Raw genomic sequence first — 15,821 nt, forward strand, 5'->3', positions numbered from 1 at the left:
CAAATAATCCAGGCATTGTTCTTGTGCTCTTGATTATCAACTCTTTACTACTTTGGTAGAGTTAGTTGATTTGAATTTGAGCCCAACATTTTGAATTTGGGTGCATCATGTAAGTGTTCGACGCGTGCATGTGTTCAAGCGGGAAAGGATCATTGGAGCGCAAGTCGCACGGCACGTTCGAGAGCTGGGGGATGGCGCAGCTTGTGGAGGAGCGTGGCGCATAGAGCGGGTCGTGGCCTGATGACCGTGCACTTGTTTGTTTATATTTATAGTTGAATAAAAGACAGAAAAAGCGGTTGGTTATTTTGCTGCGCCAAAGCTCTGTGTGTTCCTCTGTTCGCGTGCGTTTGTGCGTGCAGGTGTTCTTCCTCAGCTCCGATGATCAGGCGGAGCAGCTGGCCCAGACAGCCTCCCAAGAATACCTCTTATATAACTGCTCATCCAGCCAAATCTAGAGTGAGATAGTCTGATCTAAAGGTGCTGAAGAGACTGGGCATCATTCGGAATGCGTTTGGATGGTCGCTCATTTTGGGACCTTGTGGCTAGAATTGCTTAGGACTGATCCATTTGGCGTTGTCTTGGTTGTAGCTTGTTCTAGTTTTCATGATTCTTATTCTTGTATAACGGGTAGTCTAGTTGTTGTGTGGTGTTCGCACCAGATGTGTTGTTATGAGGTGATGCTGTAACTAGTGCATTGTTCTTCCAAGCTTAACTCTCTCTTTGCTATAATAGTCATGTCTCCTGTTTGTTCAATTAAAAAAATAAAGTGATGTTTGTTTTTAAAAAATATTGGTAAAATTTAAAAGTTGTAGGTGCATGCTTTAGTCTTATAACATACACAATTATTCTTCTCTTGAAAGTATACAAAATTGCTTTGCGAGTTTGAACCAATTTGCTTTTTTTAATTTGCTGGTTGAAAAATTATTCACAAATTATTTTCTTTTTTATTAAAAATAGATAGTAGCTCGATCTAATATTGCATTTGAATGGTTCTAATTTATTCACAAAATTTGTTAGATACCTGATCTGAATTGCCTTAACTTGTTTTTTAAATTGCTCATAGATCCATTCTAATTTGCTTATGATTTTTCAAAAATTGCTTACATAACCGTATTTAAGAGAGACAAACAAATGAATTTTTTATCAAACGTTTTCTCTATTTTTTGCAATGCATTGAAGTTGATTACAGATAAATATTTCAAATCCATATGTAAAAAATCCAAAAATAAAATAAAATGCTCATATTTAAATATTTTTTACTAAAAATATATACATATTATAAATCAAAAGCATATATACAGTTTTTGGATGTGTCAAGAATAAAATGCGTGCCTAGAGGGAATCGTAGAACATGACAAGGTAGAAGGAACGGGCGGCGGTGGTGATCTGACAAGATGCTTCTTGGGCTTGCCAAATAAAATGGTTAGGAAAAAAAAAAAAGAGCCAGATTGTGGGGCGGAGCAAAGACCCAGATGGTGAACGGTCTGTAGTGTAGCGTAGCGACGACGCCCCGACTCCCGGATCCCCTCGATTCCTACGCCGTCGCCGCTCTCTCCACCCGGCTCGCCGCCGCCTCGGGGGCTCGCCTCTCGCCCTCTCCTCCCCGACACGCCTACGCCGTCGCCTAGATCTAGAGGAGGACCATCTGCCCGGAGCACTTCGCCACCTCCGAGCTCCGAGCCTACCTCCACCTCCCGGTCCTCCCCGCCAGCTCCGCGAGGCTGCAGGTTAACCGCTCGCCCCCTACTCTCAAGTCTCAGCATGGTTCCTAGTGCGCGTTGAAGGGAGAATCTCTCGTGAACCGTTCTTGTTCTGTTATTGTGTCTTGATCTCAGTAAATTTGGTAGATTTAATGGCCCACGTAGACTGAAATGATTGCGGCTAAAATGAGAAAAGAAAGATTGAGCTGCATTTTCTTCGTTTAACAAAAAATCAATTGGTCTATCAAGTACATAGGGTCTTGTGTACTGTACTGCACCTCCTATCAATTGAACTGGTAGCACATAAGGGGTGGTTGTTTTAACTATAGCAGTACTATGCACAGCTAATAACATTCTATATTTTGAACTGGTAGCGCAGATTAATGGCTTGTAGTTTCTTGTTTTAGGGCGTGCTTTGCTTTCTGTGATAGACCAATCACTCTTCGCGATTTTGGAACAGGAATCATATTTACATCATGAACATTGTGAACATTATTTTGCTTCTATGTTGTACTTTTTCATTATCGGTGCTTTTTAAATTAATGAAAATTATAGTTTCTTCGGCACGTTAAATATTAGAGTCTATGTTGCGAAACTGTTTAGAATAAAATCGCACTTTGTTTTAGGAGCAACATATTTGTTGTTGGCTATTGATAAGCTAAATTTGCTTCTTACCATGTTGGCACAAGGTTTTCTGCTAAAAAGAGACAGGAAAGTTTCACTGTCAGCCTTGTTTTGTAAATTTGACGGAAACTCTAACAAGACTTGGCTAGCAGATAGACCAATTTGTTTTCAAATATGCCATGGCCCATGCTAAGTCTGCCGCTACTGTGGAAGAGGACCATTGAAGTTTGTGATTGTGCTGTATCTGCAAGAATCTGTTCGGGTATGCATATGAGATATATTGTGCCATACAAGTTCGGGGTGTGCGCGTTTTATTACTGAGGAGCTGGAATGATCTGTTGCACAGAAGCAGTTCCTACATATGTGATTTTTTTATCTGCCTTGTGATACTATTCGATTCGTTCATCTTGTCCATATGTTTGTTATCGAATAAATCGAAGCTATTGCGAGGGCAATGCTGTTATAGGAGATGTGGTTTGCTGAATTAGGGATAAATGGAAGGATTCTGCTCACTGCTACTCCATTTGCTGAATTATGAAAAGAAATTCATTTGGGTGATGCTTATATTGAAACCATATCATATTTCTACTTATGCAATGGCAATATGCAGTAAGGCATTAATGGTTTAAGCGAATGGGTGAGTTAACCGTTGTCCTTCATGTGTTCTTTGACTCGCTGAGAATAATATCGTTTGCAATATTGAATGCTTTTGAGTTAGTTTCTGCGTGCAATAATTCATTATTGTCAGCACTTCAATACATATTAATATTCATTGTACAGGTCTTTTATGTGCTTTTTGCAGAAGTATATGAGCTTGCTACCATTACAACTGTGAAAATCTCCAGTTTATGTGCTCTCGTGTTATTTAGGAACCAAACAATCTGCTAACGTAACTCTTAATATTTGTTGATTTAACTCTTGATATTAGTTGATGCCTTTGCTCTTTCCTGCATATATTGATAAACAAATTGGTCTATCTGCTCAGACAATAAATACATTATTCCTAAAACTTATTATAAATGGTGGTCAAATGAGTGAATCTTTTCAAAACAACCTTTGTTTATGTGTGCTTCTGAATATAATTTGCTTCTCTCATTTGGCTATTGAAAGTACTAACAGCATAGAACACAAAGTTTATAGTGACTATTAAAGATATAGCTACAATAAAGGATATCATATATATTAGTTCAGTTTAGATAACCTGCATTACCTTTTATAATGATAAATATTCATGTTTACTTTGTTTGATGATATGAAAATGACTCAATCAGATTATGAAACATAGCTGGCTGGGGATCTTTAGAGTTGAGACTGCAGTTGATAGCAAGCATGTTTTTGTCCTTGTCCTCATTCTATTGTGGTGCGGTGGTGCCATGCATTGGCTCAAACATTGTTCTTTTATTAATCTTCTGTTGAAGGAATTTTGCTTGTTTCGAAATTTGGAATGCATTCTCAGAATAGAATTTTGGTTAATGGAAAATCCATGTTAATGCAATAAGGAGTTTTTAGCCCCCACATTATATTTATATTAATATCCACTTGCTAAGCCATAAAGGGAAAATAAATCTATATTGAGAAAGTATGAGTACCTTCATTATTATAATTCTAAAATTGTTCTCTGCATATCTGTACATATCCTAGCTAGCGTTCATCTTAAATTATCCTGGTTGCTATCACGATTTATGACTATGTAGTATGAACTATAAATCATGAAATTGAACCCTGCTTTTGCAGCCCAACTTTACCATGTCTGGGATGCCATCTGATGATGAACCTGGCCAAGTGAGGCTTGAAGGAGATGTTTCGGATGAAAAGGTAGAAGAAACTAAGGACACAAAAGAAGTGACTGGGATGCCCTCACAACAAGAGGAGGTACTGTCTTTTCTTCTCACCGTTTTCCTTTGTCTCTGTGTATAATATTCATATAACGTTCATATACTTTCTGCCTTTTGATTGGCTCACTGCTACTTATGTGTATTTGCAGGAGGCAGCAATTAAGAAAAAATATGGAGGAATATTGCCCAGAAAGACACCACTTATATCAAAGGTCAAGATTTAAGAACATTGTCTTTTCATTGAATTTCAAGGCTTATTTAAACCGTGTAATCTTTCATCCTTATAAACAGGTGTACACTTAAGTTGCGTTATTACTATACTGATATGATGTTAAACTGGAAAATCTTATCAGGACCATGAACGTGCTTACTTTGATTCTGCTGACTGGGCTTTAGGAAAGGTACTACATTTTTTTTAGAAGGGGGGGTTCTTCGTTTCCAAAGTTTTAATTGAAATTGATATGAAGTATTCAAAGAAATGTGAAGCATGCTTTCTTCTTTTGCTTTGCTTCAGCAAGGTGGAATGCCCAAGCCTAAAGGTCCCCTTGAAGCACTTCGACCAAAGCTTCAGGTAGGAACTTTTACCCTCTTTAGATACCCAATAGTTTATTCTTTTCAAGTACAAGATATATGTTTGAAAAGTTCCCAGACTCTTGGATTGTAAGTTAGGTGAATATCCATATAATTGCATTTAACATATCAATTTTACCGAAGTTGATATGGGAGGCAGTCTTACATTCAATATATTATTTGATACCTTTACTTATAAGCTTGATACCACATCATTTATCGTGTAGCAAATAGCATATAGTTATTATGTCTCCTACTTGCATTGCTATGTATGTCATACGCAAGTTTTCATCTCTTGACCTCATTGTTCCCCTGTCTACTTTCAGCCAACTCAACAGAATGCACGCGCCCGTCGAACTCCTTATGCATCTGCAGACAATGATGGTACTCCTTGCTAACCAGTGAACTTTTTGATATTTTTTTACTTCATTGCTATCACAGAGAATTGTTTTTCCCTTGCAGAGAGTTTGAACTTGTCTGCAGACGATTTGAGCCAGCAAGGCGAATCCATTGAGGATAAGAACAAGGAATAAATACGTCATGCAGCTTTGTGCTTTTTACACAACAAAATGTCGTTTGATGTCCTCATGCTAAAACTTTTTCCTTGATAATAAGTTGCACGGATGCCTTTAATACTAGTGAGGTTGAAATGTGTAGTTTGAACTGCATGTGAGATGTGGTATAACTTGTATCTACTACATTCAGCTGTTGAGATGTGCAGTTTAAATTGCATGTTGAGATGTGGTATATCTTGTATCTACTACATTCAGCTGTTGAGTCTTTCGGATACCTGAAACTACTTGGAATGAGCATTCGATGGTGGCGATGTTATAGTACTGCTTGTGTAAGCAAAGAAATGAAAATTCGATAGTTAAATGCCCCTTCGAACAGAAGTTTCTATAATAAAGACTCTACTATATTCTTCTGATGCCTCCTAGATGTAGCAGAATGTGCCCTTTTAGTCTGTATTCTGCAAGGGCCCGGTTCATGTTATATGTCATTTATAATTCACTATGAAACAAACCCTCATTGAGCCACATCATCAAAAAATATACAAACTTTTTGATCCTTAGTGTATCAACATCCATCCAATCAAGTCAGTTGTTTCATCTCATACCATTCAACTGCCTCACGCAGCTTCACGAAAGGGTGTCTCCATGTGAAGGATCCCGTCGCTTCACTCCATGTTTCATCGAATTGCAACTGTTACACTCTAGCCGACTAGAGGTCATCGCCATCCATCTTAGTCCTAGCCGGCGATGAGAAAGTGCACAGCTGTGATGGTCATTTTTTTACAGGCGCATTCTCATTGTGAGATTTTTTAGGTACGGAACAGAGTCGAACTCCTACCGGCTCTCTCCATCCATAGAGTTTTACCGTTGAGCTACAAGCCTGTACGCTGTGACGGTGATATTGCCCCTCGCCACATGCGACTTCTTTCGTTGGTCTTCCACCATGGTTGATCCTAATCCAACCTTTTCTTTTTCCTCCATGGGAACACATCCCAATTCACTTCCGGCTGTCTATTTTATGGCTTCTATGTGAGAAGAAATGCTCAAGCAAATATCTGCAACGAAAGAGATAACAGATCTCTTATGTATTTGATTTAATTTCCAGTAATTGGCTGAACAAAGCAGACCATGAAAGAGGAAAGAAAATGAAAATCCATGAACGAAGAAGATAGTGGACTGATCTGAACGACTGGGTGTGGATGAACACGGCTGATACAGGGGCAAAGTCACAGTGACTTCGCTTCAGAACGCAGAAGATCTGCGTCCTTTCTCTCAGGGCAGCACAGACGTGCGGTTGAACACCCAAAAGAGAAGGCTGAGAAGCGGGCTGGGCTTGCTGCAGCAGAGAAACCTAGATGCAAGATGGCCGACTGGTCACGATATAAGATCATCTCCAACTATATTACCTTCATTTCGTTCATTTCTCGATTCCGCTCCTCGTTTCCATTTGCTTTATTTTTTCTCATCTCCAAAAGCATCCATTCGAAGGAATTTGTGAAGAAAAGAGAGAATTCCGTCATGAAGGGAATGATCTTAAAAATCCCTTCACGACGGAAACTATAAAGGAAAACCGTTAGAGCGTTGAAGGGAACGAAAATCCCTTCGTGAAGAGAACGAAAATCCCTTCAGCAATTTAAACACTTCTCCTGACAGGATCATCATAATCTCTATAGCCTAGAACACGTAAGGAAACTCAAACGACGTGAGCCCACGTCAGCATTTTTTCCAGACCTGTCGGATGGGAGCCAACAACGAAGGAGCGTCGTCTGATTGTCTAAACGCTGGCGCTTTGCAGTTGGCCTATCCGAGCGAGTTCGGCAGCCGCCGCCGCCTTCGTCGACCTCGGCCATCAAATAGGGGGGAGCCCCTCCCAACGCGCGAGCTTCACCAAATTGGTGGACCTCGCCACCGAAGGAGGCTGCCGCGCCACCTTCACGCGACTTGGGCGGGTGCTCCACCTGGCAGGACTGCCCCGCACGCCGCCACATAGGCGTCAACGACACCCCGGATTGCTGCCATCGACATCTTCTTCGAGGTCGAGCAGGCCCCTGGCGGCCGAGGTGCAGGTCGCAGCCCCGCAACTTGAGCACGATGGGCCACCTCCACCTCAATCTCAATGTTCCATGCGCGAACATGCACGCTGCGCAGTGTGCCAGAGAGGAGGGGACGCATGCGCGACGTGCTTCAGAGGCTGAAGGAGGTCGCTTGCGAGATCGAGTAGATCGACGTGGAAGAGAGGAGGCGAGGTGAAGCTTCTGGATCGGTTCAAAGATGGGAAAATGGAGCTCGGGCTCCCATGTTACTAAGGAGGTGAGGTGGAGCTGCACTAGCCCTCGTGCACGCATCCTCCGCCCGCACGACGGGTGAGCACACGAAACACCTGGGCAGCCATGGTGTGTGCCGCCACCCCTGTCTCTACTCCGCGAGGAAACCCTCACGCGGAGGGGATAAGCAGCCATGGTGTGCGCCGCCACCCGTGTCTCTGCTCCGCGAGGAAACCCTCACGCGGAGGGGATAAGGTAGGCAGCCAGGCAGTTGCTGGGCTGTTTTGCCTAAGGGCCTGGCAGCAGTCCAGTGGGTGTCCTCTCTTTTTTTTTTCTTTTTTTTTCCTTTGCAAATAGAAAAAAGGGGAAACCCCCTAAAATGGACAATATTTTCGAGCAACTACAGGAAACAGCCATGAACTACTCTTTTATTTCTACATGCATCAATATTCTACCACTGTATCGAGCGACAATGTTGCTGATAGTTGTAAGAGGAGCAGCGAGCGACATGAATGCTCTGCTCCATCCTTTCAGGCGTGATAGAGAGGCAACATGTAGGTGGAGATGCTACAGCCAGCTAGGGCCCACTCGTCAGCTAGGACGTACGGTGCAATGGGTTAGATTTCTGCATTGGGCCACGTTGGGTGGAAATGAAGCAGGATTGCCCTAGCTCGGTTGGACCCTAATGAAAAAGAAAAGATAACAAAAATAGGTACGTTTTTGTAGGGTTTCACACACTACTACAAAACCTATTTTTCGAGACACCTAGGTTTGATTTCTACAGGCGGTTCTTCCTACGAACCGCCTGAGAAAGTGGCTGCGGCCCCGTGCGGCTGAGGACCGCCTGTGAAAAGTAATTTCCACAGGTGGAGCTGCACCAAGAAGGAAATTCTATGAGACCTTTCACTGAAAGATCCCTACGAGACTCTGATCCATATCGTCCTTCCCTGATCTAACGGCTGGCATGTGTAATTGAAAGGAAGAAGGGGGACATGTAGCATGCACAAGAAAGATCTTTTAGTGATACCGGGTCGCATAGAATTTCCTTCCGCTGCACTAGCCCTCATGCACGTATCCTCCAGCTGCACGACGGGTGAGCACGCAAAACACCCGGGCAACCATAGCATGCACCACCACCTCTGTCTCTGCTCCGCGAGAAAACCCTCACATGGAGGGGATAATGTAGGGAGCCAGGCAGCTGCTGGGCTGTTCAGCCCAAGGGCCTGGCAGCAGTCCAGTGGCTGTCCTCTTTTTTTTTTCTTTTCCATTTGCAGATCCAAAATAGAGAGGGAACCCCTCAAAATGGACAACATTTTCGAGCAACTACAGGAAACAGCCGTGAACTGCTCTTTATTTCTACATGCATCAACATTCTACCACTGCATCGATATTCTACCACTGCATCGAACGACAATGTTGCTGATAGTTGTAAGAGGAGTAGCGAGCGACATGAATGCTCTGCTCCATCCTTCTAGGCGTGAGAGAGAGGAAACAGGTAGGTGAAGATGCTACAGCTGACTAGGGCCCACTCGTCAGCTAGTACGTACGGTGCAATGGGTTGGGTTGTTGCATTGGCCCACGTTAGGTGCAAATGAAGCAGGATTGCCCTAGCTCGGTTGGACCCTGATGAAAAAGAAAAGATAGCAAAAGTCGATACGCTGCTGTAGGGTTTCACAGTTGCAAAAGAGAAGAGATTCAACCCGATTTGATTTACAGTAATAGAAATAGACTTCGGAATTGAGATTTGGAAAGCATTTCGAAAAGATTTGAGGTTCTGAAGCGGGTTTAAGATTTAATCAAGAATTAGGATTTGAAGCGATATGCTCGAAGGATTTGGGTGAGCAGATAGAATTAGAGGTTGAACAAGACACTAGATAAAATAATTGATCTACAAACTGGACAATGAGTCTCTCCCTCCCTCCCTCTTTCTCTCTCCCCCTCCCCCTTCGTCCTCTCTCTCTCCAAATCAGATTATTGCAACCAGTAAATAAAATGTGATACACAAAAAAATATACGTTGTAGGACCTGGAGAATAGGTTCTACGGCCAGTGGGCCGGGTTAAGCAAGCGCGGCAATGTAATAATCACAATGTTCATTATTTAACTCATGTAACCTTATACGTTACACCCTCAGTTCTTAACATATTACCTTTGTAAAGTACTTTCAAGAATTATCACATGACATACATTGCATTACGTTTTATAGTGTTTCTGCTCCAAAATCAAGTTTGAGTCATCTTCTTTAAACTCGAATTAAGCCAAACAAATTCAAATTATGCATGATGATGAGAACATAATAACACACGAATTATGACAACATCAACGATACAAGTTTCAAAATGTAACACCCCTCAATCCTCGTTATAAAACCCTCAACTGTTGCGAATATGACCCTCTTAGGGTATGTATGTGATTTTGATGATTAATGATATCATAGTCGATGATATTAACATGTTTGTCAAGGATATATTTTAGTAGATCTCATGGATACATCAAAAGAGAAGTCACTGAAGCTGGAACAAAGAGATAAATGAATTGGACTTGTTCCATAAATTTTTATGTGATCAAATGGAATGGATTTTCCTACAATCATGTAGATCACTTCACAAGCTTTCTATAGGGTCTAAGATCTTTAAAATCGGAGTTCGGAGCGAAAAGTTATGCCCGAAATACGAATTGCTAGTCGGCTAAAAATATGTACGCTGGATATTCCAGCGTTCATAAAGAAAATACTCCAGCATTCACAAAAAATTTGTAGCAAAATCTAATACACGCTGAATATTCTGGTGTTCATAAAATGAATACGTTGGACCATTTTTTTCTAGAGAGGTTGCAAATGGCTTTGGCATCATGTGCACGCCAGATGTTTCGGCGTTCATATGAGGACATCACGCCGGACCTTCCGACATTCACAATGAGTCTGAGTTGGTTTTCAACGGCTAGTTTGTGGATAATGTATACGCCAAATGGTCCAGTGAGTATAATCTGTTTACACCGGATCATCCGACGTTTACAGAAAATTTGAGTCGTTGGAGTAACAACTAGTTTGCGGGGTTGATGCTATAAATACCCTCCTACTCGGTCATTTGAAGGTACTGGAGTCCAAAGAAGCTCACATAAACTTAAGAAGATATCCAAGCCATCAAAGTGCTTAAAGTGATCATCCAAGGCCTAGAGAGAGTTATTACCAATTATTGCTCCCTAGAGAGAGTTATTACCAATTATTGCTCCCTAGAGAGTGGACCAAGGAGTTCTCTTAGAGTGCACCAAGTGGTACGTCGGCACCTTAGAGTCTTGGTGACTCGTCGGCACATTAGGTCTTGGTGGCTCAAGCTTGTTAACCCTCTGACTTGGTGTGGAACAGTGGCAAGACTCTTGTACGGGGACACGGAGACCCTTGCTTTGGTGGCTCAAGCTTTGAAGTAAAGACGATGTCAACTGCCCGGAAGATAGGGTTGTGGTGAGACCTTGTCTTGGTGGCTCTACTCACTTGAGTCCTTGGTAGCTCAAGGGTCATGACCGGGTGCTGTCTAAGAGTATATCCTTGGTGAAGCTCTAACGTGGACTAGGAGTGATGTTTATGTCATCAATATCACAGGATAAAAATCTCTTGTGCCGAGTTTACTCTCTCTACCTTGTTTTTGTTTCCTCATTTAATTATTTGTAATTTACCTTTCTAGATATGTTGCAATATCTTTTGAATGGTAGAGTAGATACACTAGATAAATCTAGAGCATATTTAGATAGAAATTGATATCGGTATATCTTATAAAGTTTTTGGAGCATATTAGTTTGAAGTGTCCTAATTCACTCTTCTCTCTTAAGACGTCACCGACCCTTTCAATTAGTATCAGAGCCCCATGCTCTTGATAGATTTAACCGCCTAGAGTTATGACGTCCGGGTTGGGATAGATATCGGTAGGGCTCCACTTTTCGATGACACTAACTTCCCCCATTGAAAAACTCTAATTATTTGTCATTTGCAAGCTAAATGTTTAGATGTTTGAAGGGTCACCGAAGAAGGGATGAGACCGCGTATCACAAACAAGGAGAGATAATACGATGATGCTATTGCAAAGAGTATTCATTTATCATCTCTATGCATTGATACTTTTAATTGTGTTTATTATCTCATTAATGCACATGATATTTGTATTAGTCTCATTGAAATACATGAAGACACAAAAGATGTGCGCAATGAAAAATATAATATGCTAGTCTCTAAACTCAATAGTATAAAACAACTTGCCAATGAAAGTGCTAATGATATGTACTCACGTTTGAATATTCTTATCAATAAGATAAATGGGCTAGGTTTGACACAACTTGGAGACAATCAAGTGGTGAGAATGGTACTTCAAGCTCTTCTTCTAAAGTATAAATTGATAGTCTCGATCATTTATGATAAGAATGACATCAAGAAGATGACTTCAAGTCAAATAATCGACAAGATCACCACCCATGAGATGACAATGAACATGGAGGTGGAAGCTTCTTCCTCATTCAATATCAAGAACCTTACTCTCACAAGAAAGCAAGCATCCTGCTCACACATGAAATCAAAGATGAGGAGACAAGAGCAAAAGTCAAGCTCAAACGAAAATGATGGTGATGAAGATGAAGAGAGCGATGAAGAAGATGATCAAAGCACCTAAAGTGATGAAGAGATTGATACTAAGGTCATCAAGCTCATCTCACAAGTGAAGAAGAACAACAAGAGGATTAATGTCAAGATTGATCATCGAATCTCCATAAAATACTTGCTCAACATAATTGATCATATCAAAAAGGAGAAGAAGATCAAGAACAAGAGGGCGACAAGGAGAAGAGGCAAAGAATTTGCAAGCATATAAAGATAAGTGAGTGAAAATGAAGATTCAAGCTCAAGTGATGAGAGATTCACTATTCACTCCTCCAAGAGAAGCTCTTTCTCAAGGTCATCATTACATAAGTGCCTTATGGCCAATGTATGGAAAGCGATATAGGTGATGATGAGTTGGATGAGGATTCACCCTCTCAAAAAGAACTTCTTAAATTGATCAATGAGCAATAAAGAGTCTTAAAAAAACAATCTAAAGAACTTAAGACATTCCATTCAATACCCTTAATGATATTCATGTTGCATTTATGTCTAATTATAAATAATTATGGAGCAAATTTGAATTGATAAACAAGGAGTATGAAGATCTTAAGGCAAAATTTGAGTGCATTGATTCTCAATCTAATGTCCCTTTGAAGCAATCTACCTCTTTTTAATTTCAATCATAAGGTAGATGCTTCAACTTCTTATGATAATTTAATCGATTTATCTAGCTCACCTATTTGCAATGAGACATGTGTTGAGAATTTTATTGTAGAATCATCTAATAATCTCATTGCACAAGAAAATGATGAGCTCAAGCAAGAATTGGAGAAGCTCAAGAAGGACTTGGCAAGATTAAAGAGCAAGGGACATGTCCAACCTCTTTAAGATAACCGTGATACCATGGTGAAGAAGCTTGCGAAGGGGTCAACTGTGATATGCTTCAATTGTCATCAAGAAGACCATAAGTCATTCCAATGCAAGCAAGTCAAGAAGGAGACCAAGAAGAAGAAGAAGAAAATGAATCTCTCCAAAAAACCTCCAACCTCTACATCAAACCTAACTACAAGATCAAGACCAAAAGAAATCAGTACAAGCTCAAGAAGAAGGATAATGGCAAAGTGGTTGCGCACATGGTTGGAAAAAAAGATCAGAGATGGAACCAACCTATTTGGATTCCCAAGGAAGTCATCACAAACATGAAGGGGGACAAATCGATTTTAGTTCTAAAGGCTTGAAATCCACAGGTTGGCATGAGGATTTGGAGACTTGACGTACAGGATGAAGTGAAGGTTCAACTAAAGAAGCCAAGTATACAAGATTGGGCACATTGATGAAGACCTTAATCATCATATACCCAAATCCCATATCCAAAGATAAAAGAGGTAATGGTAGCTAGATTTTTGTTCATACATTTTGTTTTGCATCTTGTATCTTTGTCGTGTCTAGGATTGCATATGAATATTTCAATTTATTGCAATGTTTAATGTAAGTATTTCTTATGGTAGGTTGCTTGTGTTTCTCTCTAATCTATGAACAACCTACATGGTTTATTAGTTGTAGATTCTTTACATAGCATATTTCTTCAATTGATATTCTTTGTGTGCTATGAGTCCAATCTATAAGATAAATTCCTCATTGTTCTCAGTGACAAGTGTATATCTCTCAAAAGTATTCAACACTTGTCTGCACTCATTTAGGGGGAGCATATCCTATGGGTTGTGATTTTGAGACTAACATGTGTTACAAGTGATATCTTTTGTAGTCTTATGGAGTAATCTACATGTCTCCGGATGTATACAATACTTATTCATTAATTAGTATTATTGTTAATTCTTTCGTACATTTAAGCTACCTATATGCATAATATGACTTAAACTTCCTATCTCTTCATATTATCTAAGTTGGCCGCAAGCTTTATGAGCGGGAGGAGTGGCCCGTGCTAGAGTGGCAAAACAGTATCATAGTGAAGACGATGATGAGCATCTGGGAGAAGCCTAGTAGGAGGCCCATTTGCTAGTGAGGAGCTCTAACGGCTATCCTTGGAGTTATCCAACCGTAGAGTTTGGCCTTTGCGAAGGGCTCCAATGTGGACTAGGGGTGGACAACAATCCACAGATACTATGGGAAAAAGTCGTTATGCTGAGTGTTTGCATTCTCTTTACCCTTTACATTACGCACTTATTTTTTGCACTTACTATTTTGTATTTATCTTTCCTAGAATTGTCATCAAGATTATTGAGAAATTGGATAAGTATATGAAGAAAATCAAATTCAAGTGATATCCAATTTCAATCAATAACCTAGCCTTGAAAGCTAGAAAGCACAAGACGACTTGTTTTGAGTGTGGAGAAATTGAGCCATTCGCATTTGATTGTCCAAACAAGTCCAAGAAGAAGGCTAGGAGCGAGCTCAAGAAAGATAAGAAGGAAGAGAAAGGAAGGAGAAATGCCTATGCATACATAGTGAAATGGGTGGATGAAGATTCAAGATCAAGCTCAAGTGATGGTGAACACCGTGGCAAGATGGCCACCCTCTCCATCAAGAAGGAAACTTCATCTAGTTTATCATCATCACATAAGTGCCTCATGGCTAAATGTAATGAAACCAACGCAAGTGATAATGACTCCCATTCTGAATCTCCCACCTATGATGAGCAACAAAATACCTTAGGGAAACTAAACGAAAGGTTTGAGATCCTTAAAGAAACTCGTGCTCCATTTGTTGCTAATTATGAAGATTAATTAGCAAATATAACTTGCTTAACAAGGAGCATGAATAGTTTAGTGCAAAATTTAAGGATCTTGAGCTACAATCTAAGGCTTCAAAGAAGTCATCCATTTCTTTTTTTATATTAAATCTAAAACGGATGCTTCTACTTCTTATAATGATTTATTTGATATATCATGCTCATCCACTTGCAATGAAATTAGTTGTGTTGAGACTAACATTGCAAGGGAGAACAATGAGATAAAAAAAGAAGTGGAAAAGCTTAAAAAAGACTTGGTAGAAATAAAGCAAAGCAATGTCAAACCTCATCAAGATATTGCTGGACATGGGCACAAGTTTGAGTCAGCGATTCATTGTGATTGGCTTAAGGCAAGCGGAGAGGTCTATCAAGAAGAAGCTTGTGGAGGGAACAAATGTAATTTGCTATCTTTGCCATGAAGAAGTCCACAAGTCTTATCAATGCAAGCAAGTCAAGAAGGAGGAGGAGAAGAAGAATACCTCCAACACCTACACCAAGACCAACCACAAGAACAAGCACAAGGGAACCCCCTACATTCTCAAGAAGAAGATCAATGACAAGGTGGTGGGCTATAAGGTTGGCAAGAAAGACCAGGATAAAATCTGCTTATTTGAGTACCCAAGGACATCATCATCAATATGAAGGGGTCCCAAAAGATGTGGGTTCCAAAGAGGACTTTAATCTACGAAACTAGGGATGATTTAGAGACTTGACTCACAATATGAAGTGAACATTCAAGCTAAAGAAGCCAAGTACAAGAATAGGGTAACTATGCATGATTGCATGAGCATGCATATTCTTCTTGCTATGTGCATGTAATTGATGTATTTACAGTTTGACGTTCTTTTCCTTCATGCTATGCCTAGTTGTCTCACTTATATGGTAGGTTGCTATGCATAAATTCTTATTATTGAGCAATCTACATGCTTTATTAGTTGTAGGTTAGTTTGTGGCATATTTGCTTAATTCACATCCTTTTGTGCCAT

General features: G+C 40.4%; 1 protein-coding gene across 1 annotated transcript; it reads left to right on the forward strand.

Moving 5' to 3' along the window:
- The first annotated feature begins 1,424 nt into the window (after positions 1–1,424).
- Positions 1,425–5,506, forward strand: LOC133906544 (uncharacterized). The gene is made up of 7 exons (XM_062348485.1): positions 1,425–1,727; positions 4,059–4,196; positions 4,309–4,371; positions 4,513–4,560; positions 4,674–4,730; positions 5,056–5,113; positions 5,192–5,506. The coding sequence occupies exons 2-7, from the start codon at positions 4,071–4,073 to the stop codon at positions 5,260–5,262; spliced, it is 423 nt and encodes a 140-aa protein (XP_062204469.1). The 5' UTR covers positions 1,425–1,727; positions 4,059–4,070; the 3' UTR covers positions 5,263–5,506.
- Positions 5,507–15,821: the final 10,315 nt, after the last annotated feature.

This window comes from Phragmites australis, chromosome 23 (genome assembly GCF_958298935.1).
Source record: "Phragmites australis chromosome 23, lpPhrAust1.1, whole genome shotgun sequence".
Classification (NCBI taxonomy): domain Eukaryota; kingdom Viridiplantae; phylum Streptophyta; class Magnoliopsida; order Poales; family Poaceae; genus Phragmites; species Phragmites australis.

Coding starts and splice junctions, on each gene's coding strand:
- LOC133906544 (XM_062348485.1), top strand. CDS start 4,071: ATGTCTGGGATGCCATCTGATGATGAACCTGGCCAAGTGAGGCTTGAA. Junction 4,197..4,308: donor TGCCCTCACAACAAGAGGAG/GTACTGTCTTTT, acceptor GTGTATTTGCAG/GAGGCAGCAATTAAGAAAAA. Junction 4,731..5,055: donor CACTTCGACCAAAGCTTCAG/GTAGGAACTTTT, acceptor GTCTACTTTCAG/CCAACTCAACAGAATGCACG.